A 27,258-nucleotide genomic window follows, 5' to 3' on the forward strand; every position below is an offset into this window, starting at 1 on the left:
AACAACAACAACAAGCAAAAATGCCCCCTGTCCATTTATCAGATTGCTAGCCAAAACGTCTCTAGCAGAAAAAATAACACAGTTTGGCAGTGATGACACTTTCTGAAAATGCTTCATTGATTATAGCAATCCTTACTGCAGTCTGTAGTATCGTCATGTTGGAGAAGGGATTTTTGATGGAGAGAAAGTAGCTTGCCAAAAGAGCACTCAGGGAGTCACCGCTGATAAGACCAGACATCATCTAGTAACGCACTTTCCTCCAGGTTTTCTCACAGGCACTATTTCCTCTTTGTATACTTATTTTAATTGCCTGCTACATTTTTGTTCCATACATACAACCAATGCAATTGTTTGAAAACCCACACTGAATGACATGAGCACTCACCAACCTGCTTGTGAGATTGGTGGTCTTATGCAAGCAATGCAGCAGTGCTCTGGTCTCAGGCAGGACTGCAACTCCTCTTTGGTGAAGAGCAAAGAAAACAAAACATAAAGGCAGCTGGGCAAATTAATCTCTTATGAGTTTGTATGTCTGGTGCTCATACGTCTGCTTGTGGGAGCAGATCAATCGCATGAGGTTTCTTGGCACACTGATTGGTAAATATAAATGAGATAACAATAAGGTGTGTGAGGAATCTGATGTGTGTGTGGATGAGCAGGTGAAAACCCAATGACTTTTCATGCTCTTCTACCCCCTGCCCTCTGGCTTTCAGTTAATTGGCCCTGCACTGCTGCTAATGCACTTGGGTATATGTTGAGCCAGCTCCACTTCTGAGATGGACCGCAATTTGAGCATTTTTATACCAATGGAGTGAAAATTGAGCAAATAAGCATCCAAAAGCCATGCAACTCTATTGCAAATGGACCAATTTTACACAAATGGACTAGAGCTTCATGGTTTTAGGGTGCCTATTTGCATAAATTTCTTTAAAGATGAAAAAGAGTAACTGCAAAGCATGGTCCTTCATAGAGATGGAGGTCCCTGAAACCTCCTGGACTTAGTCTGCCTCTAACCATCTGATCAGAAGTGGGCGGGGAAACTTGAGCTCCAACAGGCCAGATTTCCATGATTTGATACATCACTATGGCTCAGACATCTGGCAAAACCGTTCCTCAAGCATTCCTGAACTTCCCTTCTGCCTCGAGCATGCTGATTTATCCCTGCCTAGTACCGCATGGGGCATCACAGTTGCTCTGTGTGCTGGAACAGGATCAATGACAATTTCCCAGTGAGCAAGTTGCCTTCCAAAATTATCCACCTCATTTGTGGGCAGAGAACTTGTAGGAAGGAGCAGACCACACCACATCGCTAATTTCCCACAAGGCAAAGGACACCACCCAACCTTTTCTTGGGGTGGGGTGAAGGTTAGCATTAGCAGTGTCAGTCAATAAGACAAATATTGCCGTTGAGAGTGCGTTTTGTGTCTCCTTCACACCCGCATGGCCACCCGCACCCCATTTTATCTAATTCTGTGCTCAGAAATGTGTAATACTAAGGAAAAAAGTATTTTTCCTTTCTCCCCTGCCTGCTGCCTTTCATGTTTCTTTCGCACTGGATGCTCACTAAGCACATTTGGATGGAGGGAAATTGGAACCTGTTGCGCTCCTAATATATCAGTAGCCTTGGGGGAATTGCATTTCCCAGTGCTCTTGATGTTTGACGTGCAGTGACAGCAGGGTGCCCAGAAGCAGAAAGGGAAGACAGGAGAAGACTTTCATGCTGTCAATGGAAGAAACAGGCAGAACACATCTGTTGGAGCAGGTGAGGGCCACACAGTGTTTCATATTTTCAAGGGCCTCATCCATGGGCGCGTCACCCAGCCTCTCCTCCAGAGGATTCACAAAGCACTCACTCAGCCAGCAAAGGGCTTCTCAGGGAGATCTGCCATTTATTTCCATGTATTGTCAACACCAGAACAGAAAGGTAGGAAAGAAGGTGGGTGGGTGGGGAGATGAAACCAAGCAGGTGGGTTGGTTATAGGTAAGATAAGGCTGTAGCACATGCCTGATGATATCACCAGGTGCATAGCGGGAACCAAATTGACCTGAGACATGGGCTTATGGTACAGTCAAGCTATTTTCTGAGCTTGGTTTTTATACACAGAATTGCTCCATCTAGCATGATAGTGTCCCCTGTATTGGTTATACATTTGCTTTCAACAGTCTCCTGATGAAGTAATAAATATAATTTTGCCGGCACTATTGTTGCAGAGGAAATGTGGGAATTTCCCTTACAGGGGGTTGACATGGGGAAAGAAATAGTTCATTAACGTTCATTAATATTGGCTTGAATTCCTTGAAGAAACTTTTTTTTTTTTTTGCTCTAGTGACCCTATCAACACTCACACATCCACAAACAGAGTTCCTGTTTTAAAAATACTTGTCTGTTTCTTTATCTGTACTTAATTTCTTCAGTTCCCATTTGGGCTGTCCTATTAGGATTAACCTGTGTTTTGTTTTGTTTTGATTAGGGTGCAATCCTATCCATGTTTGTATGGGGAAAAGTACTACAATCCCCAGGATGCTGCAACTATACTTAGGATTACACCCTTACTCTCCAGTTCTTCATCTTCTTCTTCTTTTAAGTACATTCAGGGAAAGGTTGCTAGAAATCTTATTATGGGATAGCTTTATTCTGGTGAATGCTGAACAAATTGGAGTCCTAGACTTTCCAAAGGGCTATTGATTTTTGTTGTTGTTCCAGTGCCTTCATTTTTCATTGTCTTAATTCTTAGGGGGGATTTTAAAAGAAAAGCTAACATTCAGGGTGTGCTCGAAGTTGGTCCTTAGGTCTTTGAGAATTTTTCAGGTAATTAAAAGTAACACAATTACTTGGCACCCACTGCAACTAAATCAGCTTCTACACACACACACACACGCGCGCGCGCGCGCGCACACACACACACACACACACAGAGAGAGAGAGAGAGAGAGAGAGAGAGAGACCTCATCAAATATCTTCCAAAAATTCCCAAAGCTGAACAGCATTTCCCAAACACTACTGAACAATTGTAGTATAGAAATTGTAGCTTCCCTCACATTGTACACAATCAATTCTCCTTCAAATGTAGTTCTGTTTTTAAACCCAGTGCTATCCTGAACCAAGCAAACTTTTAATCCATATTCACTGCTCAAACTGAACAGGTATAGCTGTTTTCAGAGCAGAGAGGTCTCCTGCTTTACCTGCCTGACATTTCAGATTAAAGATTAAAGCCAGCCATAGGGGGTGATATGACTAACAACTCTAATTCAGCACCACACATTTGCTTGAATATGCAGCGATTCAAACACCAAGGTATAAGAAATAAAAACTCAAAGACCTTGGCCTGGATGGATGAATTGATAAATAAAGTTTCTGTCTCTCCATGTGTTTCCCATGGTATATTAAACAAGAAACTTTTCAGTTCATCCTTTTTCTGATGTGTGTGAATGTGTATATGATTTTTGGTATGTACTTATCATAAAATGAGTCAAATTCTCATCAATTCTTTTTTCATGGTACAAATGGGCATGACAATGGACTGAAAACACTCTTTTTTCTCTTTCTTCTAGTTTGCATAATGGAAATTCTTGGAAATATGTAACATTGGAATCTCAGATGGTATCCTGCAAATGCAAATTCTGTAAGCATTCAGAGAAAATCATGATTCTTCCCTCCCTCCCTCCCTCCAAATCTACTTTCTGTCCAGGTACATACCTCAGGGACTCTCTCATCCCAGAACTGCACCTCCAGACCACCTAGAATGAGGATCCTATTCATATCCCTCAAAGTTACCCTCTAAAAGCAGAAGAAGTGAATCTCTGGATGCACATGGATTAAAAGGCTATGTTTTAGCTTGTAACCATGATGATTCAATTTGGATCAGCTATCCTTTAATCAATCTATCAGACTCAAAGTGTTGTAGAAAACTCACAAGCAACAGAATCTTTAAAGATTGTTAATGATTGTGAACACTCGGCTGTGATGATGGTGTTCGTTAATGTGCAGCGATCTTCCATACATGGTATCAGCTATGATATGTCCTATTACTAGAATGGGGAATGTGTTCCCCTTCAGCTGTTTCTAGACTACAGCTCCCATCATACCTCACCATCGGCTATGCTGGCCAGAGCTGATGAGAACTGTAGAACAGAAGTGTATGGAGGACCACTTGTTGTCCATCCGTGGATTTATATTCCCTTTCACTTGTGATAAGTGATTCACAATGCAAAGGGAGTTAACAGTAACATTCCCCAAGCGTCAGCAACCAAATTTCATCTCATAACAGTAAAAACAAAGGAAAAATCATAGCCCTTTGTATCTTTTTACCTTGACTCTAGCACTGTAACTATATCCACACTTCTTGGTAATTCAATCACGCTGAATAAAGTGGAAATGGTTTCTGAATTGCTTTATTCAGGCTCGGGTTTCATATGTCTTATTTGTAAACTATGTTTCCCCAGGTGTGTTGGACTGCAGTTTCCAGAATTCTTGACCAGTGGGGATGCTGTCTGGTATGAGGAGAATCTGGAAGGCACCAGGTTGGGGCATGTTTCTGATCTTGCTGACCAGTGCCAAGTAGGGGAAGTGAAATATTCCTTGAAACGAATTAAAAGTAGGATACGTATTTGTTTCCTTTATATCTGTTATACAAAAAGAAATGGGAATTCAAACAAATGTGCTTTGAATGAAAAAAAGTATAGCCTTTGTTTTTCATTTGTTTCTATTGGAAATAAATCTAATTTCAACAATTTATACAGATTACATAAAATTAAGGAGTGGGGGAGAGCGTACACAAAAGGTCTGCATCATTTTGCTTTAAAAAAAAAAAAAAACAGAGTGCCTAAGATGTCATAGCCATCTGACATTTCATGGTTTACTCCATGTGACAAGTAGGAAAAGACCTTCACACCTAGATGGAAAACACTGAAGCTGCAAACAGAAGTAAACTGGTTATGTTTTCTGTTAACAGCCATGGGAACTGAACAGCCATGGCAGGGGTGTGTGTTCTTCTTCCTTCTCTTTTCTCCTCCTATATTCTTTATTTACTTATTTTATACTGTTAATTTTAATTTTATATTATTATGTTTGTATCTCAGTGTATTTTTTGTATTTTGTATTTAGTGGTAATTTATTATGTTCTATTGTATTTCAATGTATTTTATTGTGTTGTAAGCTGCCCCAAGGCTTTGGCAAGGGGCGGCATAGAAATGTTATGATAATGATAATGATAATGATGATGATGATGATAATAATCTCTTGCATGAAGCATGATGTTGCTCATGGGGTTCTGTGCCTGGCCAGTAGCACTTCCTTCATTGCCTCTAGAGGGTAGGAGTAGCTTTCAAGCACTTCTCGCTTCAGGAAATCCCTGCTAGTCTATCCAGTCTAGCATGAGATAAGGGCAGACACTGGCTAGCTTTGAGAGGAATGACCACATTTTCCATTCTGGCCAAATCCTTTTAAATGGTAAGCAGTATGCTTCCGATCCTGCAGTAACAAGGGGAGAAAGTTCCTTAAATGTTGAGAAAAAGAAATGAAAGATGACGGCACTGATTACAAAATGAATGAAAAGCTTAATGACAATTTTAAAAAATGTGTTCTGAGAGAAAGGATTGCAGTAGTTAAACGAGGCCCTTAATGCTAATAATACTTTCATTAATAGTTGGTATTCCAAGCAAAAAGTTAGGAATTGAGAGCTTTAGGGCAGCTTATACAAGTTTTGATGATACTGAAGTTGTCAACTTTCAATGCATTTATGCATGTGTGGAAAACACATCTGAGTACATACCATCCCATCATGAATGGGGTTCGACAGGTTACCCACACTTGCCAGCGCACGGAAGGAATTGCCTCTGATGGAGTAGAAATATAGCCCAGGGTATGCTTAATCTCAGATGTGTTTGTGAATCTCTCTCTCTCTCTCTCTGTCTCAGTTATTTTAATGTATTCTTTGCAAGTCATATATCCCATGGGGAGAACATCTATATATTTATCTATGAAACATTGTATCATCTCTCAAGGAGTATTAAGAGTGAGCTTTATTCACACATCTTCCAACACTTCCTCCCACCTACAATAAGGTTTCCATCTCAGATATAACAGTGGTAGAAATTCAAAGAACTCACCCACTCCCTTATATCCCCAAAGAAAGAGTGTTCCAGAAGTGGGGGAAATGGGTCCAAATTAAATACTGTGTCTTAGAGCCAGGGTTAAGACACAATCCTATGCCAGTTTAGATGTGTGGGTGGGAATCCTAGAACAGCATTCCCCAACCAGTATGAATTTAGGCAGGACACAAACTTTTCTCTATTAATCTGTCACTCCCTTTCTTTTTAAGAACCAGGAGAATTTGCACAAATTGTAGAGTGGAGACCCACATTTTTCCCAAAATCTGAACTGTCAGAAAATTTAAGGTGGCCATGACACAATGTGTGCATATATAGTGAGAGGAAGATGCTTCTATGTCTTATGTTAACAATATATCAGACTCAGTTTGCAGAGATGTGCAGTTCTTTGCCACTTTGTGGAGATACACAGTTCCTTCCTGATTTATTTTATGAATACCCAATTCCTTCACAAATCCTTCTGATTAATACTCAATTCCTTCCCATATTGCAGAGATACACATTTCCTTTCCAGGTAGCAAAAACAGGCAACAACAACTTGAATCCAATGCGTCAGCCCCGATTTGTAGGGATGCCCCAATTCCTGGTTCCCGATTTGCACAAATACTTTGAGCTGCTTGCTGGAAGCCGAACCCACACCAACTCACTCTGCGTTGGGCTGTTGGGCAAGTAATGTGTGGGGGAAGTCCACTGAACTTCAGCGGAATGAGTTTCCCATCCCTAGCTACAGTTGTGGTGCTGGACCCAGCTTGATGGAGCAACAACACTCAAGTATCAAGTGCACCCAAGCTCCTCTCTCATTCATGCCAGGGTGGATTCTTTTCCAATAAGCAGAAATCTGAATTACCAACCTTGCCGAACAGTTTTAAAATTAAAGGTCTGGAAGCCTCCTGTCAGAGCTGAGGAGTCGATCACATCCACACCGTATTCACTCTGGCTCCGTCGGTAGAGAGTCACACCGACTACAATGATGGCGACTGCAATGACAGCGGCACCCAAGCCTGAGTACAAGGCAATATCCGTTGCATTTTCAATGTCTGGAAGGAGAGAAGGAATGGCACTAAATGAGCAACAGATGGCAGGCTTCCTGTGCGAAAGACATAGATGCGGACCAATTAACATCCACGAGAGCCAGTGTGGCACAGTAAATAGAGTGATCGACTAAGCCTAGAGAAGGGGTTAGAGTGTTGGGCTGGGATGTGGTAGCATTTGAGTCCTCTGGGTGTGGTGTGAAGACAGAATGGAGAGGAGGAAGGCCGTGTACACTGCCTCTGGTTTCTTGCAAGAAAAGACAAGGCGGGATATACATTTAATAAATGAATGAATATCAAAATATCGACTAAGCCTTAGCTGAGGTGTTTCTGCCACCCTGTCTACTAGAATTCCCACAGGATAATGCTGCATTAAGGTTCTAGGAGCATTCTGGAGGCAGGGTGGTGTAGTGGTTAGGAGTGCTTAACTGGGGAGTCAGGAAGTCTAAGCTGTAGTCCCCACTCAGCCATAAAACAAACTGGGGGACCTGGGTTCAGAAGCCTAAAACTTTACAGGATTGTTGTGAGAATCATATCCAATTGTTTTGTAAAAGACAGTGCATTTTGATAGATATGTGGTACTTGTGAAAGCATTGCCCAATTCACATTCCTCTCAAAGAGGGGCTTTTGGGGGCAAAATGTAAGGAAGCTCCCACCCATGCAACACAGCTTTTTTGCTGCCTCTGAGAGCCAGGATGGCACAGTGGTTAGAGTGCTGATCTGGGGACAGGGAGATGCAAGTTCCAGTCCCCACTTGGCCATGAATCTCACTGGGTATCACTGAGTCCCAGTCTCAGAGGGTTGTTGGCACCTGGAAAGGAGGAGAAATATGCATGCTATCAGAGCCCATGGGCTAATGTAGTAGCATATAACTCGAAAAAATAACTAAATAACTAAATATTATAATAAAGCAACCAGTAAATAAAACATCCATAAGCAGAGCATTGACTCTATAAAACCTGCACTGCTGAGGTGGGAGAACAGTTACAGTGAAATTCTGATTTCGCAGTGGTCCATGTCCAGCCTCTTAGACTTCTGTTTTATTGTATTATTACTAGTTATTGCACTGGTATCCCACTTTACTTACTCCTGCAAGGCACCCAGGTTGGCTTGCATGATCCTCTTCTTCTTCATTTTATCCTCACAAAAACCCTAAGAGTCAGGTTAGAATCAGTGACTGGCCCAAAGTCAATGAGTGAGTTTCATGGCTAGGGGCCTAGAACCCAAATCTCCCAAGTCCCAGTCCAAGGACAAGGAATCTTGCCTGGAACAAAGAAGTGTCCATCTCTATCATACATGTTACAATAAAATGGCTCTTCCCGGAAAGTGGATGCAAAGTCACATGGGCGCATGGCATTCCGCGGTTGATCAAGCAAAAAAGAGAAGTGCACCTGTCCGTTTTCCTTTCTCCTACATTCAATTAACAAAATAAATCTCATCTCCTTTATCTCCTGAACTTTTCAATTTTTGTAAACTCTTACACATATCAAGCCACATACTTATCCATTTGACTTGCAAAATTCAAGGAAAACTGCTATTCCCAGAATGCAGAGGAGAATTCTCTTGTACCAGCCTGCAGTAGAGCTGGCAAAGATGAGACCTTCCAAAGAGATGGAAGCATAATTCCTCCTCCATCATTTGCAGGATTATGACCATTCTATGCAAAACAAGAGAAACATGGAGGTCACCTCCATGTTCTTCCTGCCTGTGAAGCACATACATAGACATTGTTGGCTAAGTGGCATTTTGGAGGGGAAGTGGGGGCATGACACCATTAGGGTGCTGTGTCTTGGTAGAACTGGTTTCTTGTCTCTCCATCCCCTGGAATACCCCCAGGAACCCTTCTCTAAGAATGCTGCTATGTCCTCAAACAAGTAACTATTGTGTGTGTATGTGTGTGGAGGGGGGTAGAGTTGTCCACCAGCTGTCAAAGGGCAGCTGGAAGGGGAAGAGGAGCATTTGAGTGCTAATTTCCAACTCTTCTCTGACCTTGACCTACTTCTCCTAAACCACTATGGCTGTCTAGCTGCTGTCTTGGGCTGATAAGGTTGTGCAGTCCATGAGACAATCATGGTTAAGTCTAGTGGGGAATCATCAGGATGGTGGTTGGAGATAAGCAGGGTTCCCCAGGGCTTTGTCCTGGGACAGATTCTGTTCAATCTTTTCATCCATGACCTGGAAAAGGGGATGACCAATCTGCTGATCAAATTCACAGATGGTACTAAAATGGGTGCAGTGGCTACAACTGAGGAGCAGGTGCTCCAGATCCAAATGGATCTGGACAGACTTTGGAAGTGGTCTGAGGACAACAGAATGGCATTCAATGAGAATAAATGTGAGGTCTTGCCCTTGGAGTATAAGGAATGGCTATTATAGGAACAGGTTAGGGGACAAGTGGCTTGAGAGCAGCACTTATAAAAGGGATCTCATGGTACTGGTCAGCTGCAGACTAAACATGAGTCAGCAGTGTGATGCAGTGGTCAAGAGGTGACCACCATCCTTGGTTGCATCAGCATTGTGACTTGGTGGTCAAGAGGGTGAACAGCACCCTAAGATGCTTAGCCAGAAGAATGGCTTTTAGATCAAGAGAGGTATTACTGCCACTCTGTATGACTCTGGTGCACCCACAGCTGGAGTATTGTGTTCAATTCTGGGTCCCTCATTACAAGAGGGACTCAATTACAAGAGGGATTCCAACTCTCACTACAAGGTTGGAATCATTGCAGCAAAGGGCCACAGGATGGTGGCTGGTTTGCAGGGGAAGCCATATGAGGAGAGACTGAGGGAGCTGGGTCTTTTCAGCCTTGAGAAGAGGAGATTCAGAGGGGACCTGTTAGTGACATACAGGTATGTGGAGGGGTTCCACATGGAGATGCCATTCAGAGATGAGCTGTGACCTTTTTTCCTCTGCAGAGGAGGGAAGGATGTGTTCCAATGGAGCAAAACTCAAGGAACCAAGGTTCAATTTGGATGCCAGGAAGTACTTCCTGATGGTTAGGACCCCTAGGGTACTTATTTATTAAAAGCTTATATATGCTGTCCTATTATATAAAAAGCTCAGGACGGCATGGAATCTCAGGACAGGTAGTGAATGGGCTTCCACAGGAGGTGCTTGAAGCCCCTTCAGTGAGGGTGTTCATGGATAGGCTGGACATGCACATGGTAGGCATTTCAGGAACGGAGCTGGATAGAACCAGGGGTTAGACTAGATGGCCAAGGAGGCTTCTTATGATTCTCTCTGTTTCTATGTTTCTATAGAAGAATTCAAAGCCTGACTTGGCTTACATGAAAACATCTCTCAATTTTCAGTTTTGCCCACATTCAGTTAAAAATAATCATACAAATTTTAAGTCCTTCCCCTGAATATCTCTGAATGTTAGTAGAGTATTATGAAAACAAATGTGAAACAGAATTCTTACCCATCACTGTACATGTCAAAACACTCAATTGGCATAGCCGCATTATACCAAGTACCACCACCAGTTCAAACTGCTCCATTCTACATAAACGAACCTCTGCAAATAATTTGAGGAAAGCTGCCACTCTGTTCCACTGGTCTATCCCAATGTGAGTCTATGATTTTGGTTTCTCTTTCTAATGATATTCTTGGACTAGTGTTTCAACATTTGCACATTCTGCTGTGGAACACATAGTTGGTGTGCAAAGCATGGGGTGATGCTGGTGGTATTGGGACTGGGAAGTAAAAATGTATAGGAGGCTGAGAAACCCCCTTCCCTCGGCTGAAAATATTTGAGGAACATGCCCCTACCTATAACTGGCTTATTACTCTTCATTTTTTCAAGTCCGATACCCTTTCTTACCACAGTTCTACCCTACCTGAATAACATACCGCTAGTATCTAACCACCTGCACTGTGCTTTATGGAGGTAATCCAAATGTCCTTTTGCACCTTCAAGAGAAACATGGAGAAGAAGACCCAGGAGACAGAGATGAGGGCAGCAATGAAAGCAGAACACCTGTGTCCAGTTCGATGCTATTCCTTTACTCTTTCTAAAACGTGGAAACCTCTGATGCCAAAAATGGGTTAACCTTAGAAATTCACAGTTCAAAAATACAAACAGTGAAATACGTTATTGGGGCCATGCATTTTATTTGATGTGTTTTATTGGTATTCCCCTCCCCACTCATTTTTTAAGGGGAGAAAAATCTCCTCTCCTTGCTGAAAAAGGCATTAATCTTTGTCAGTGGGGCCAATTAGGCAATGTCACAGTGCTGGGTTGTCTTTTTCCCCCTTTTTTAACAATGCTATTTCAGGAAAAATGAAGAGAGTCCAAAAATGGGTTCTGTTCTACTTGAAAAAATGGGGAAAAGTAAAACCAAACACAAACTATATTGAGAAAGGACAAGAAGGAGGGAGTTATATAGATACACGGATAGATATGAGCAAGGTCTCAAAATAAGACCTTTCAAGCTACCACCACTTTCGATATCTCCGTGTATGCTGGCCAGGCCCTGCCCCACTCCTTCATTCCCCACAAGTCTCACTGTGTTGAAAGTCAAGGTACACAGGGAGTACTACTTACCTTTCCTGAACTGCAAGTAGACCTTGTAGGTAAACCTGCACCTCCCATTTCAAAAAGCCATCCATTTTTTAAAATTTTAACAGAAATATATTGCATACCAATTGCCTCTGAAAATGTTCTGTTTTCTCTTAAAACTTTGTTCATGGCTAATGAAAGATGCCAGCTGTGAAAACTCATTTGTCATTTCTGCTGTTTCTAGCGAGCAATCATTTGTCTGCAAGGTGAGTGTTAGCTGCCTATCCTAAAGATGCCATTTCCATGGATTATCCAGGAAAACTAGCACAACCTTTGATATTGCTGCCACGGTGACCCCAGAAGCATTTTTCTGCAGTTAGTGAGTGATGCATGAAGAGAGCAAAATCCATTCTGCACATATTTTGCAGATTTTCAGGTGGCTTTCGCACCATCATCTGTCCATCAACAGATCTGGAATTCACAGGAATCTCTTTGTGGTCTGAACAAAAATATTTGCACAGATTGTCCCCAAATTATGCAGTTTTCCCCCAAATACTTGGTTTTATACTGTAGCCTATGGGAGGATTTGTACACTTTTGGCAATGTGTGGTTGTGGAGACACCTGGGCAGAACATCTATATGAGTATTTATGTGTTTCTATCACCAAAACATCATAAAAAGTTGCCACAAAATGGATTTCATGTATACCCCCACCTTTCTTCACTTTTCAAGGAAATCACAACCACTTAAAAGCTTCTTGTTCTGTCTATTTTAGCCTCTCAACCACAACAACAAGTCTATGAGGTAGGATATGCTGAAAGTCAATGACTAAAGCAAAGTGAGCTTCGTGGCTGAGTGTGGACTGGAACCCAGATCTGCTGATTCCCAGTTTACCATTCTGAACAGTATGCCACACTGGCTGTCTTTAAGTGGGACTGCCATCCTACTACCAAGTCCACCAGCTGCTTTTGCTCTTCTTCTCCCCAGCATTGCTACCACTTGCTCCCTTGCTGGGAGACAGCCAGAAAACCAGCCTGCAGCAAGAGGGAAGTTAACAAGCTGGAGGAACAAGTTCAGGGCTAATCCCTAGAGAGACCCTGTTGAGCTGTGTGGGGCTTTTCCATGTCTTCCCTTGATACCAGTCCTGAATTGTTAGTGCAAGTGCACATTGAGGCCTTCTAACCAAGGACTGGATCAATCCCAGAGCAAAGAGAGGACATTGCTATGTATAAGGGGAGGAGGGAGAGAAGGAGCCTGAGTCACAGGCAGTTAACCCCCAAACCTGAGTTTGATGTTACATCTGAACCAAGACTGCCGGCCTTTAATTGTGCTTCCCAACAACATTTATTGAAAGCATATTTTATGGTAATGAAGTTTCTGTTAACTATGATTAAGCTTATAAAAACACCTGAAGATAATTTAAGAAGTGCAGAAGCACAAAATGAAACATTTTTGTTTAATGCATTAGGAATCATAATTGATTAAATTATCTCATTTGCAATAAAGTTTTGTGCAAGCTGTGCAGAGCACACATTTCCTCTGGTTTGTTATTCATTTTCTAGCAGATAGCAACAATTACTCTCAGTTCTCACAAGCTCTCTGTCTCCTTCCCCCTCTGCAACCTTTTATTCTTGCCAGCCAAAGAAAGCTACTTCCCTATTCAGCTCTTCCTTTGGAGAAGTCCTAACATGCAGGGGACACACTTCTGAGTCAGAGAGAATTATATATAAGGCTATTTACTCCAATTGGTTGTTTCTCAATTATCTTAATAATTGACTTTGATTTTGCATCAATGATGACTCATACGGTCTTAAACTTAATGTCCATTCCATTCAGCAGCAAGCAGCAAGCTGTATCTATATAACACATCTCTAATCTCCCCATTTAAAATAAATCGTTTCATTCCCCAGAGAATTAAAGGCAGTAAAATCGACCTCAGTGGTTTGGCTGGCCCTCTTTAAGGATGCAATCACAATGCCAGAAATGAGGTGATTAAAAAAAAAGCATGGTCAGACAGACAATCAGAGGAATTGCCTAGCTGCCAAACTCATAGAAGGGACCCAAAACATCCAAGCTCATGTGTATCTTTTGCAGACAGTGGCTTTCAGTTTGTTTGTTTGTTTGTTTGTGATTAGACACTTGTGAACCAGGTAATCTAGGCAGAAATCCTAGCTGTTGGAACTTCATTCATGTTCACTGGAAACTGGAACATTAAATGCATCTAATTTTATGAACTCATTCAAATATACAGCATAGTGTATTGGGGATGCTTGAGGCATGACATAAGTAAAAACAAGTACAAAACAAGCTTTTCAAAACCATACAAATACAAAGTGAAAGACTGAGGGCAGGGGAAGCTGTCAGCCAACCTCAAGCAAGATAGTCAGGGCAAGAAAGGCCTGCCTGAAAGTAGGGCTTCCTGTTTGGAAATGCCAATTGTGGTGCCAGTCCAGTAAACAGAACCATTTATTGCTTACGGATATGTGTCAAACTTTGCATAATGTTGATGGATTCCAAGCAGATTCCATGAATGCTAGGTATAGAGGAACAAAAAGAAGTTGGAGATTCTAGGATTCTCCAAGCACAGTCTTGCCACTCATCCTGTGTCTCATTCCTGTTCATTCTTGTAGTTCCTTCTCACTTTGTATGGATGGAACTTTTGAGCAAATGAAGTGATCAACTGGGAGATTTTCAAAAATTTTCACTAATCTATGCATATTTCCCAATATGGACAAAATATTTCTCCAGGCTAATGCAGGAAGAAACTTCATTAATTAAAAATGAGCAAATGCAATCTGCTAAGGAAACCCATGTAAGTTTGGACACTTGTGCAACTGGAACTGGAAATCAGAAAGGAGTCCAAGATGAGCACTTGCTTCCACTTGCTACCATTTCTGGCAGGTGTGTGTATGTCCTCAGGGCTTCATGTCTTTTGCACGCGAAGATTAAATTTGTCTATGTTCCTAAGACACAATTTTATGCTTGCTATTAGAGAAAGAGAGAGAGAGTGAGCAATTATGCAATGGACCCATTTTGTTCATGTCTCAAGACAGGTGCCTATTGTGGATTATACTTTGTGTTAAATGCCATTATTTCTATACACCAGCAAAAATGTACACAGGGTGAATGGAGAAGGAATGGAGGAGCAACCAAGTTAGGTTAGGGATTTTCCTTCTGCCCCCTGGTCTGTGGCACGTGTTTGCACAAAGAAAGGAGTTGTAATGAAAAACAAGCCTGGTATATGGATTACAAGATGTTTGTTCTGGGACTAGATCATTCTTCTGCTATATCGACAGACATGAGTACTCCAGAACACCAGTGAGAACCTGCTGAAGGATACATTCCTTTATGGGAACGCTGCATAAAAGAAAGCACTGCGCAGCAGAATCCCCAAATTTACCATGATGCAGCTAGACCAAACATCTCCTTTTATAGCTATTATTAGCCCATCACGATCATCCAGATGTTCTGAGGTGATTGTACTCTTTCCGGTGTGAGATCGACCCTACCTCCTGGGAAGAGGGTCGACTGAGAACATGGTGTGAGAGCAAGTGGTTAAATGGACCTCCCTCAGTGCTGCCATGCAATCTGTACATATGACTAATTAGAGGTAACTAGCAAAATAGAAGTTATTTTCCACTGATGAATAAGCCAATGATTGATTGTGTTATATCTGTTTCATCCAGAAGCAGGGATGTATGAGAATTTCATTTCAATCCATAAATCTTACAGATATAGTCCAAATGCAAACTCAAATGGGAATGTATATTCTGCAAACTGCTGTTTCTGTTGAGAAATGCACACTTTAAGAAATCTGCATTTTCACACTTTGAAAAATATACATTTCCTTTTTGAATACTGAACTTTCCCTATTTGAAGGGAAAATGGAATACAGGCTGAGCTTTGGAGTGGAGTTCATCTCTGATTCTCCCATACTTAGCCATAAGTCAACACAGAGAAATAAAAGCATTGTTTGATCCACTGCAACATTGTTTGATCTGCTGCAATTGATACATTGATCAGCCATGTAACATTATTTAGAAGTAAGTTTGGACACAGAGATGGCTGAGGATTTCAGTTGGGCTCATTTACTTTACCCAAATTGGTACAGACATTGAAACTTACTGTGTAAATATAACACCTGCAAAACTGGCATTCACTGGGAATTAACTCTCTCAGCTATCCCTACTTTTGACAACAATCATAACAGAGTTTATCTATAGTTAGGATGAACCCATCTATCATTTCAGGTTTACATTTTCGCATCAATGGGGACAAAATCCAATGGACACTTGTGCTCCTGGCAATTTACTTCTACCCCAGCAGTTCCATTGCCCAACACAAATTTAATGTTTCAGGGGCAAATGAAGCAACAGGAAATCTCATGGAAGGGGACAGATCAGCAGAGCTCACAAAAAGGAAATCTGCCACTTGCCTTTTTACAGAAATGAGTGTTTTGGGGATACTGTGCAGGAAGCACTAAATTGCTTTTGTGTAAGTGATGGCAGGATCTATCACTTCCAGAATGGAATTGGCAAGGAAAAAATCTAATGCCCTAGTAGAGTCTGCTCAAAGTTGATTTTTGACCCATTTTGGCATCATTTGCCAACTGTTTGAAAAGAAAAAGGTCTACACAAACATACATCCATAGATCCATACATATTTTTCTAATATGTTGTTGCGCATAATCATGTCTAACATCACTGGAAGTTAGTGGCCCCAATGTCAGTGTGCCTTTACCCACTTGGATTTTACTCTAAACTTTAAAGGAGTTGTGCATGGTCCCAAACCCTTTCTCCGAAGTAGTTTCAGCACCATGGATAGCTCATTTAATGTTCAGAGTACAATCCAGTATTGTCAGTAGCCGCTGGCTTCTACTGTCTAACATTCACATTTTCCCCCCATATATACATTTTTGGCACACTTCCTCCTTAATACATGAATTTAACATGCTTTTCTTCTTCATTAGAGACTCTCATTACAAAGTTAGGAAATGTGTGAATATTAAACTATAACTGTAGTTGGGTTAGAAAGTGAGGATTGAGTAACTTCACACTGACATGGAAACCGGAATGAATTTCTTCCCCCAAACTTCCTTTCCTATATGCTCCACATTTGTGCAAATATGAGAGTGGGAACCAATCACCACTTTACTCACAATATCAACATGACCACAGTAGAGGAGAAGCATTCTATTCTTTTAGAATAGCAGGGGTAGTGGGAGCTGTGAAACTGTCAATCAGTGGGAAGAGGACATGAGCAAGGGCATAGCTATCTAGGAAAGCCTACAGGAGCAAATTGGGACCCCAAGTAGGACAGGATGTGGCCCATGCAACTGAGGTTCTGCACACCAAGTATAATGAGGGAAAATTCTCTCATTGATGGGGATGGGGGGCCGAACCATAAGTATATTGATACTGAAGAAATCTGTAGTTGGACTTAAATGAGTAGACATTTGTAATATGACCCATGAATCCTATCATAAGGTGGTTTTTCAACTGCTTCCATTTCCCATAATTTTACAAAAATTTAGTCATAGAAGAAAATACACACGCACATAAACCTACTGACCCAGAATGTGTACTTATCCAATAAACTAAACTGTTAAAAGGCACATACATTTGTTGGTGGGTTCCAGATTTTGGGGAGATTTGCACATTTTTAGGAATGTACATTTGTGTGTGAATCTGAGCAAATGTGCATGAACTCATTTATATAATAACTGATTCTGACAAAAAGCTGATCATGGGCTGAAGGCTCCTGATAATCTGGAAAATATACATGGGGTACAGTTTTACAATATCTGTACATACCCAGTTGATGTTGACCCAGACCCAGCAAGGCCTGGCATGACCCTCTGCATTCTACAAAACATGACGGGAACATAAAAAAGGACCCTTTTTTTTCAATGGGTCACATCTTTTATATCTAATCTGAACCTTTTATTCACACCTGAATTAATATGCTATTGGAGTTCTTTAAAAATACTGTGTTGAAGAAAATAGATTGAGAAGGAAACACAGAAACTTACTTTGGGGTTTTATTTCATGAAGAGGCTTTCTATCTAAAAAGAGGAAGAGGGGGGAGAGAGGGGGAGAGAAGAGATGGGGGAAAAGAGAAAGAAAAAGAAAGAAAGTTGCACTTAATAAATGTACAAGGAATGTATCTTTTTTCCTAGATCACTTTCTGTCAGGCTCTCTACCTGATACACTTTCTTCTTGGCTGATAACAATAACCATTTTTAATATAACATCTGCTCCAGTTTGCTTTACGCAAATATATCCCACTTTTTCCATACTGATATATAATGTTTGGGTTATATTGGTTGTTTTCTTTGTATATTTCTTTGTTTGAAGAGAGAGGTGGCATTTACCGATTTCAAATTTCTACTTAATTGCATGCCTATGCACCTGGCATTCTAAATAAATAGATAACCTGTTATAAAGGTCATAGATTTTATGTTTAAGTGAGGACAATTGCAACTGCAGTCGATGATTTGTGTGACACTGAATCAAACAGGATGTGGATGCTAATCTTATCTCAAGTGTGTGTGTAAGAATGCAAAAAAAAAAAATAGAATAGAAAGGATATAATTCAGAATTGCACTGTAGCCTAGAAACTCTTTTTTGGTGGGGGAAAGGCGGGGGGAGAAGAAACTGAACAATTGGAACTTTTTGCTGAATAGCTCCTTTTCAGATACAGTTAATTCCAATTCACATGATACAATAGAAACCAAGACAGAATCCAACAACAAGGAAGCATGGGCTGCACATCAACAGTTATTTCTGAAAACTAATCCAAATGACATTACGCTCAGATCTCACCATGCCCAATGGCCCCTATCTATCTTGCATAGCTTGAAAGTGGGACAAAAATATGAACTAAGGGTGAATATTTATTGTGGCTGGTGTAAACCATTTTAATTGGCCCAGACAGGTATCTGCTTCAATATGTATCTTGCAACTCCATTCCTAGTGTGAAGCAGTCCATACCCCTAATTCCCTAACATGAGGTTAGGGAAGCCCAAGCCTGGAGTCTCCTCTAAAGTGAAAGGGAAAATATCAGCTAGAAAGACATTGAAATAGATACATGTCTTTGCCACTATTTTAAAGCAATTCATGTCCAGAAAGAGCAATAGCTGCCACTGAAACAGCTACCCTGAGCTCACTTCCTCATTAATCCACTGCGCATTTTAGACATGGCTCAGTCCCTCCACATTTGGATTGGTTCCTTGGCTGATGTTCATGGATGAGAAGCCCTAAACATTGGAGGTTTCTAGCAAACGCTGCCAGAGGAACATGCACACATTCCCCTCCTATTGATTAAAGCACTTCCACATGAATTCTTAAAAGTATGCACTTTCTCATGCTCATTTTTTAAAATCCCATTTTAGGTGTTTGTAACTCACACAGCAAACACAGAAAGGTTCAAACTTCAACACATATTGCACTGTGTTTAGTCTGCAAGATGTGAACTGAGTAGATCCCAATTTAAAAATGAACAGAAATGAATTTCTCATGCGTCACTATGAACCGACCACCGCTGAATAAATGCTCAGTGCATGTGGCATGTGGCAGGCATGGACAGAAGGCAGCCTAGGAGCCATGGGCTGATCTCCTGACAAGGCTTGCTCTCTCCCAATAACAATGTTCTATAGCTGCCTCTGCTAGCCGTGTGTGGATTTCCTTTTGCCCTGTGTGCCTCTCCTGCAAAATAGGACTATTAACTGGTAAGAACCGATGCATCTGTACAGACCCAAATTCAGATTTGTAGATTCAGTGACTAGTTCATGGGATACAATAGGTAACTGATTCCACTATCCACCTCAATATTTTACACCTGGTGGACTAATAAGTAGTCCAGTCTGCCTGTACTGTGCCTTTCTGGAAAACACCCACACACAGAGAGTAGATCCCAAGAGCCTGAAATCTGCTCAACCCTCATATCCATTTCTCCAGTTCCTATAGAGAGGCACAGTGCCTTTCGGCATTCTCCAGCTAGCCACTCCAGCTGGGCAGTTCTGGGAGATGAAGGACTTCTTTTGGTCCAAATGTGCATTAGACTTCACCCTAGGCCTTTTCCCTTCCAAAACGGCATACATATATGAATAACCTTCCCTTGACTGGGATACTTATGAATGCACAAGTTCTTCTAGTCAGTCAAAATGGCCCTTCTACAAGTTAAAAGTCTAGAAGCGCTTTATTCCAAGTTGTGTCACTTATGCAATACCGATAATGGGTAGGTCTAACAAATGAAAATTAACATAAAACTGGAAAGGCGTCACTTGCACCATAATTAATCTATTTTACTTTACTCAGTTTCTCATTTTTCCAACTGTATATTCTTGTCATTTTTGTATTAGTATGCAATTTTAAAGACCTAACCAAAAAATATTAAGACTTTCTGTGCCCATATGTCCTCATAGATGAATTTTGTGATTATTCATAAATGTGTGCTATGTTGATGATAATACATATTTTTGTGCTCATTTCCCCCTAGTGTTCACAATTCGTACACAAATTTTGAATTTCATTGCAAAATTGGGAATACGGCAAAAGTTGTGCTTCAGTTTGAACACTCATTTGGTAAGAGTGAATTGGTAGATGTATATTGAAATGTAAATCAAACGAATTTCTCCTTCTTACCTCTACTCATTGTACCACTTCTTAAATGTCCCCGTACATGAACGGAATACATGAACGGGAAGGTGGGACCATCCACCTCCTCTAAGTTCGGCCTGCGCACTGGCTCTCTTTGACATCTTTGAATTTCTCTCCCATTCCTACCCCAGAGCAAAGGACGCCTGTGTCAAAAAGGGCTGGGAATGTGTATTCAAAGGTTCAGCCACCCCATCTTAACACAGAAGGGGGGAAAAGGGGAAACCTTACATATGGTGGGAAAGGTGTATAGAGGACATTGTAGTTACTTCCACATTTTTGTTTTGTTTTGTCTGTTGTGTGTAATCAAGCCCTCCCAAATGTCCTATCCATTACATCCCTGGTTAGTTGTTCTAAATCCAAGGCTGCAGTTTCCTTTATGGAATCAGTCCTAATTGGCCTTCCTTGTCTTCTGCCTTTGACTTTCCCTAGCATGGTTGTCTCCTTCCATGAGTCTTGCCTTCTCATAACTTGCAGTATAGTTACTGCACAGAAGTTCACCACAATCACAGAAACAATTGCTGCTTGCACTTACACATCTCTTCCCAATTCATCTTGCTGCTTGTACAGATGCTTCTTTGCTACTCATAACCTGCCACTCAAATGTGGAAATTAGCCAAAGAATCATGCATAATGTATTACAGATAATTAGCTGGTAGACTCTTGAGGGGAGAACTATGCACTACAAGCAAACCCCAGCTGCTGTTCCTCCTTGCCCACCAAACAGAAAAGTAGGTTCAGGAGGCGGCAGCTTTCAGCAGAGAATCAGCAGGTGGGTGTCTGGTGGTTGTGGGGGTGATTTTAAAATGTTTATTTTTATTAAACTATCTGGAAAGAACATACAATTATAAATATGGAGCATTCACACATCTTACAGCAGCACATTGTCACAATATTTTAAACTGAGAACAGAACAAATAATTTAAACCATGGCAACTTAATAATAGCGGGATTTGTAAATGTAGTTCCTTTCCCTTGTCAAATATATTATAAAGACATTGCAGTTCTGGACAAATTGACTAGAATGCTGAGTATCTGTTTTCACCCTTATATCAAGTTGGCACTTTTTATTGTCCTGTGAGATGCTGGAAACTAACAATGAATTTCAATATTTTGCACAACAAATTCTAATGTATATTCACAGTTCCTTTCCATTTAGCCTTGCTTCTTTTCCTTCTTCTGTGGTTCATTCTGGTTTTTAGTTTGGCTGCTTTTTTTAGATTGTAAGCCCCTTGTGGTGGAGCTTTACAAGACCTGTTCATTTTAAACACCATGTATGTTAATCACACTATAAATGCAGAAGAGTGATTGTAATCATGTAATAAATCAAATATGAGAAAATCAGATGGTATGAGTTTGGTAAAAGTCTGCACATGTACTTCTGGAGCCATTAACAACTTACCATACACTGCACAACCCTAAGCATTTTTATGAAGGAGATCCTATGTAAATCAACAGGGTTTTTGTCAAAGTGTAGTTCATGAGGATTGTGGCCCTCTCCCTTTACCTGCCCCAACACACATACACTATTCCAATAATGTAATTCCAGATGCTTCTTGGATATAATGCATACCTCTCTCGGGTGGAAGTAGTTGCTTCTACTCGTTCACATTCCCAGAATAATGTGAAGCAGATTCTTTGTAGGTTAATATACAATAAATCCATTGCATGCTTCCAGAAACATATCCTTCCGTTTGCCCATTCTCCAAGTTTAGCCCCTAACCAGTCTTGTGCTTACTCACTTGCTCCTCATGTTGAAAATCTAACCATTTCTGCCCTGACATGCCCATGAAATAACAACATGCAAGTCAAGGAGGTGATGATGGGGGAAATGGGAGGGGAGGGAAGGGGAGGGGAAAGGGGGGGAGAGAGATACTATTAAAACCTATAAAAGAGAATCCTAGAATTCTGTTTTTATTGTTGTTTTCAGGTTTCATGCCAACTCACCCCTTACATTTAGGATTAACCTATACTAGGGATTTTTATTGGCAGTGTAATGTCCTCTTCACAGGTGTATCACATGGTGCTCACCTGAAACTGCCCTCCTTGTGGTATTATATCCTGGATTTCTCCTGACCAGCTTTTTCTCAACTTTTCATCCCCCTGTCCCCTCACCCAGGATACATACGAATATGTTAGGAGAGATCCCAGTGGGCTGGTGGGTGTTTTTTTATTATTATTATTATTATTATTATAGCAAAGCAGCAACAACTTGGAGATGCTTTAGTTGTTTCAGATGCTTTAGTTGCCTCCTTTGCCTTCCCTGCATGCAGGGCTTCTCTCTTTCTGACTTGCAGTGATGCTTTTAACAGCCCCCCCCACTGCCATTTTAAAAAGTAAATATAAAAAGTGATTACTACACACCAGCTCCTGCTCACCCAAAATGCTACTTCACATTACTTCATAGCAAGTCCATGCATGTTCAGCTGTTACATTTAAACTGAGGTGTTCTACACCACAAAGGTCTGAACTCAGGAGTTTCACAATACCTTATGGATCATGCCCAGACAGCCTCTGAGATCTCCAGAGAGGCCTTGCTGGCTATTCTAGAACCAACAGAATGGTGCTATGTGGCATTCTGAAAGCAGGCAAGTAGTGGCACCAATTTTGAATTGCCCTTCCCATTGGCAGGCAAACAATGGGCTGTGTTTTAAAGGACCTCTTCCCAGATCTCCCCATCTTATCACTAATCATTGCAACACCACTTTAAATCGTGCCTGAAATGCTGGAAAACCACTGCCAATCAATGCCAACAAGACTTGGTTGCAGTGGGTTCAGGCTGAGCCCTTTGTTCCTAACCGAATCTCCAAATGCCTTGGAGAAGTTGAGCTGCGATCCAAAAGATGGCAATGCTGATCTCAGGTGGGCCTCAGTGGAGCAAGTGATGTCCAGCCCAGAGAGGAACATCACTGAAAGGGCCATCACCTTTCTGCTGTCATCTGAAAGTCCCTCTGGAGGAGGAATTCAGAAGAGGGCCTCAGACTTGGGGGGGGGGGGGGTTATAACTCTACAGCTATCAAATGTAGCAACACGAGCCATGCAGCAAGCACACTTGTCAATCTCTAAGAGGGTCAGAATAACTGGAAGCAGGTAGTTCTGATGTTGTACTTGGGCAAGAAATGTGGGGAAGAATCAATACTTGTTAATAACAGAAAGGGTTCTATTTATTTTAGCCTCGAGAAAGGGAGAACAATAGCAGCCTATTCCTGTAAAGAGTGAAAAAGAAGGTAGAGAGCAAAGAAATAGTTTTAGAAATTCACTGCATTTCATTCACAATTTCCTATAGGGGAAAATCAGAATGATGCATATTGGAATGAAAGGGAGTAGGGGAGAGGGAAGGCACCTAGGTAGCATAATTGCATCAATCCCTGCTAGCTGAGAAAGCAAAAATTTTATACACACACACACAAACAAATTAATAGCATGACCCAAAAAGGAATGAAAATACCAGAGATCTATACTTAAAAAGATACTTTTAATATTTCAGTCTGATTGAACTAACAGAGACAGAGATCTGGATCTGAGAAAATGCACACTTTGAGCTCATCTAAACAAGGGCAGTAACTTAACAAAAATCTAACACCACTGTGCTGATCTCAGCTCCCTTCCTGTTCTCTCTCGTTCAGCTCTCCTCAGCCACAGCTCCTTCCTTTCATTGAAGCCGAGGAGCCCTGGAACATCAGAACGAGAATTTCGTGATGCAATGACAAAAGCAGGCTGGCTGGGCTCAGTGGGTCACATTATCTTAGCATGGTTTCAGGCTGGAAGAGCAGCAGTTCTTCCCATGTGCATGGACACAACCTCAGCGTTTCGGAAAGTCAGTTCTGGGGGTTGGTGGACGGTATTCTTTGTACATATTCACATTCAGTCCAGGAGTTCAAAGAGGATTCCATCACCTTGGTTGGGGATCATAAGATCAACAATCATGAAGTGAAATTTAGGATGTAATGGAATGAATGAATCATGATGGCACTGATCTTCCCAGCTTATAACTAATAGCCATGACAGCACTTCATTGTATGTCTATTATTATTTATTTATTTATTTATTTATTTATTAAAACATTTTTATGCCGCCCCATTCGCCGAAGCCTCGGGGCGGCTTACAACATAGATAAAACAAGTTAAAATCCATATAAAATAATCTTAATTAAAACTCACATTATAAAATAAGCCGCCCTGGCCAGATAAAATTCAATTGTATTTAGCATTTAAAATGTTGCTTAAATAAAAAGGTCTTAGCCTGGCGCCGAAAAACAAATAACGACGGCGCCAGGCGGACCTCTCTGGGGAGCGCATTCCATAACTTAGGCGCCACCGCTGAGAAAGCCCTTCTCCGAGTAGCCACCCTCCTAATTTCTCTCACGGAGGGCTCCCGGAGAAGGGCCTCTCCCGCCGATCTCAGGGGGCGACTGGGCAAATATGGATGTAAGCGCTCCTTCAGGTAACATTATTACTAATGTTTCTTTTTATCCTAACTTACTTGATGTAAGTTGGGTTTTTTGGCCAGTCAGGGAGGGGGTTGGTGCTATGCTATGATCCACACAGGAAAGGGACCCCATGAAGAAATTAAATGGCTGGCCCATATGTGCCATTTTCGAGTTCAGGCACAGATTTTTCAAAATATCTCTAAGTGTTTGTAAAATAGAAAGAGCCAGGATGTGAATGTCAAACACACAAGGATTAGCAGAATTACAATAATCAGCTGCCAGTGTTGAATTCATCCTCTGCGGAGTGGAATCGCCATCTTGCACGCTCTGGGATTTTCTACCCAGCAGCTTCCAATCAGCATTAAAGTAAATAAGAAGCTGAGGAAAAATCAGAGGGGAGAGGGAGGCTGGACCACGCTTCTGCAATTTTCTATCATGCTACTATTTCTTGGAGAAGGGAAAAATCATCTCTTTGACTTTTGACAAGATGGCAAACAAGCAGCAGGGACCCTAAAACCTGTGCTTTCATGAACTTTTATTTCCCCAGCAGTGCACTGGTACATAAGAAAGGCACTAATCCCTTCAGAAAGAAATCTGCTTTTTGAGCTTGTGTCTGGCAGCACTACCGGACAAAAGTCAAGTTTTGCTTTCTATGAGCTTAAGCAAAAGGCAACATTTGAAGCTGCCTGTGTCTCAAGCACCTTCTCCTCTATCTGATGGGATTTAAGTGTAAGCTTTTTGCTAAATCCAATGGCTACATCAGGAGCAGGTGTCTGGATCCAGGCAAACAGAACACAGTTTGGAGGAGGAAAGAAAGAAGACACTTTACTCTAGCTCTCTCACGCCTTCTCTTTCTCTCTATATATGTAATCAAGTGTAGAGCCAAGTTAACACAGTGAAGTAGAAGGAGGTCACAATATAGATCTGTCAGTGGGGTGGTTGTTCATTGTTGTGGCAAATGTTACTGGTTTTCATTATTGTAGATCTTCATTTTAGGTTTGCTCCATGCCATCAACCCTTTGTTGCTCTTTCACTTGTTTACTGAACATGCTAAAAGGCAGGACCAGTTGGAAAGGGAGGAGATCCAAGCAATAGCCTGGAGACTTTTGCCTGTGGTGGAACATAGGGCACTAGAGCAAACGTCTAGAGCAAATACTACCAAGACTTCAAGTGGCCTCAGAACTGCACACTGATGGGTCCCAGCTCAAATTGCAAATGTTTTTGTGGAAGGGGGGCAGTATGCATCAGAAATTGTGGAATGGGGCAACATACTCCTGTATGATGGAGTGCCTGGAAGACCTCTAGCTCACATTTTATGGCATCCTCAACCCCTGGGTCATGGACCAGTATGTTAGGAACTGGGCCACACAGCGGGAGGTGAGCAGCAGGCAAGTGAGTGGAACTTCATCTGTATCTGCAGCTGCTCCCCAGTGTGAGCATCACCGCTGGGGAGCAGCTGCGAATACAGATTATCCTTAGGGCCCTTTTGGGTCTTGAAAGGGAGAGGGAGAGGTGGCAGTGGCGGCAGGCAGTAAGTGGTGTGGAGAAGCCCAGGAGGGCAAACGCAAGCAGTGAGGGAACTGGAAAGCAGGTCAGGGCTGGGCTGTGGGCTGCGGGGGAGGCGGAGGCGGAGGCGGAGGCAGAGCAAGCAAGGCGCTGAGCAAGTCTGGCACGTGGTGCAGGCGTAATGAAGAGCAAGGGGGCAGGAAGAGCCGCTGGTGGACCACAAGGCCTATTTGATGCCGCGTGCTACTGCTGCAAAGCCCTTTTGGGTCTTGGGCCTCTAGCATTATTGTGAGTTGTATACTTATTTCATTGTATACTGCAAGGTAATAATAATAGAAATAGAGTGCACAATAAATGCAATGTGCTTGAATCATCCCAAAACCACCCCCCCCACCACACCCTGGTCCATGAAAAAATGGTCTTCCGTGAAACTGGTCCCTGGTGCCAAAAAGACTGGGGACTGTAGGCGTAATAGATGCAAAATTAGTCCTATAATCTAGTTCTTCAAGGTCACTGCCAAGTTCAGGCTGATGTATGCCATCCCCAGATGTTAGGTTCCATCCTTTTACAATGTTCTTTTTATAAACTAAAACACACCTTGGTTACAAATGTCACCAAATTTGTGTAAGTCACAGGTTGTAAGATACTTATATTACCCAAATGAAAGACTCTGAAAAAGGTGATAAAGAAGGTCACCTATGGTTCATCCTAGTTTCTTTTCAAAGCCAACTGTTGGAGCTAAAAACACCAGCAAACAGACTTAACTATCACCCAGTATGACTCTTAAAAATAGCATTAATTGCATTTGAGGTCACTTTTGACTCCAAAAGTGCCTCAGACAAGACAAACACAGCACAGAAAGATTTTGCCCTTGCTGCATGTTTCTGCCAGGTCTCAGTTAGGTTAAGACTGGATTTCTGGTTTCAGCTCATGCAGGTAATTTAAGACTTCATTTTTTTCCTACAACAACACATAATAATAAAACTTCCTTTGTGATGCTTGGCCTTTGATCTGTGTAACCATAGTTT

At 41.6% G+C, this 27,258-nt stretch overlaps 1 protein-coding gene across 1 annotated transcript in view; it reads right to left on the bottom strand.

Annotated features, from left to right (window-relative positions):
• The window catches only part of UNC5D (unc-5 netrin receptor D), a 207,579-nt gene that overhangs the window by 67,839 nt on the left and 112,482 nt on the right, over positions 1-27,258 (bottom strand). The window contains exons 8-9 of the mRNA XM_044437388.1: positions 17,670-17,702; positions 6,960-7,145 (exon numbers count right to left, since the gene is read on the bottom strand). Coding sequence (XP_044293323.1) covers positions 6,960-7,145; positions 17,670-17,702 — 219 coding nt within the window. The remainder of the gene's footprint in view (positions 1-6,959; positions 7,146-17,669; positions 17,703-27,258) is intronic.

Source organism: Varanus komodoensis, unplaced genomic scaffold, assembly GCF_004798865.1.
Source record: "Varanus komodoensis strain SLA01 unplaced genomic scaffold, ASM479886v1 scaffold30, whole genome shotgun sequence".
Lineage (NCBI taxonomy): Eukaryota > Metazoa > Chordata > Lepidosauria > Squamata > Varanidae > Varanus > Varanus komodoensis.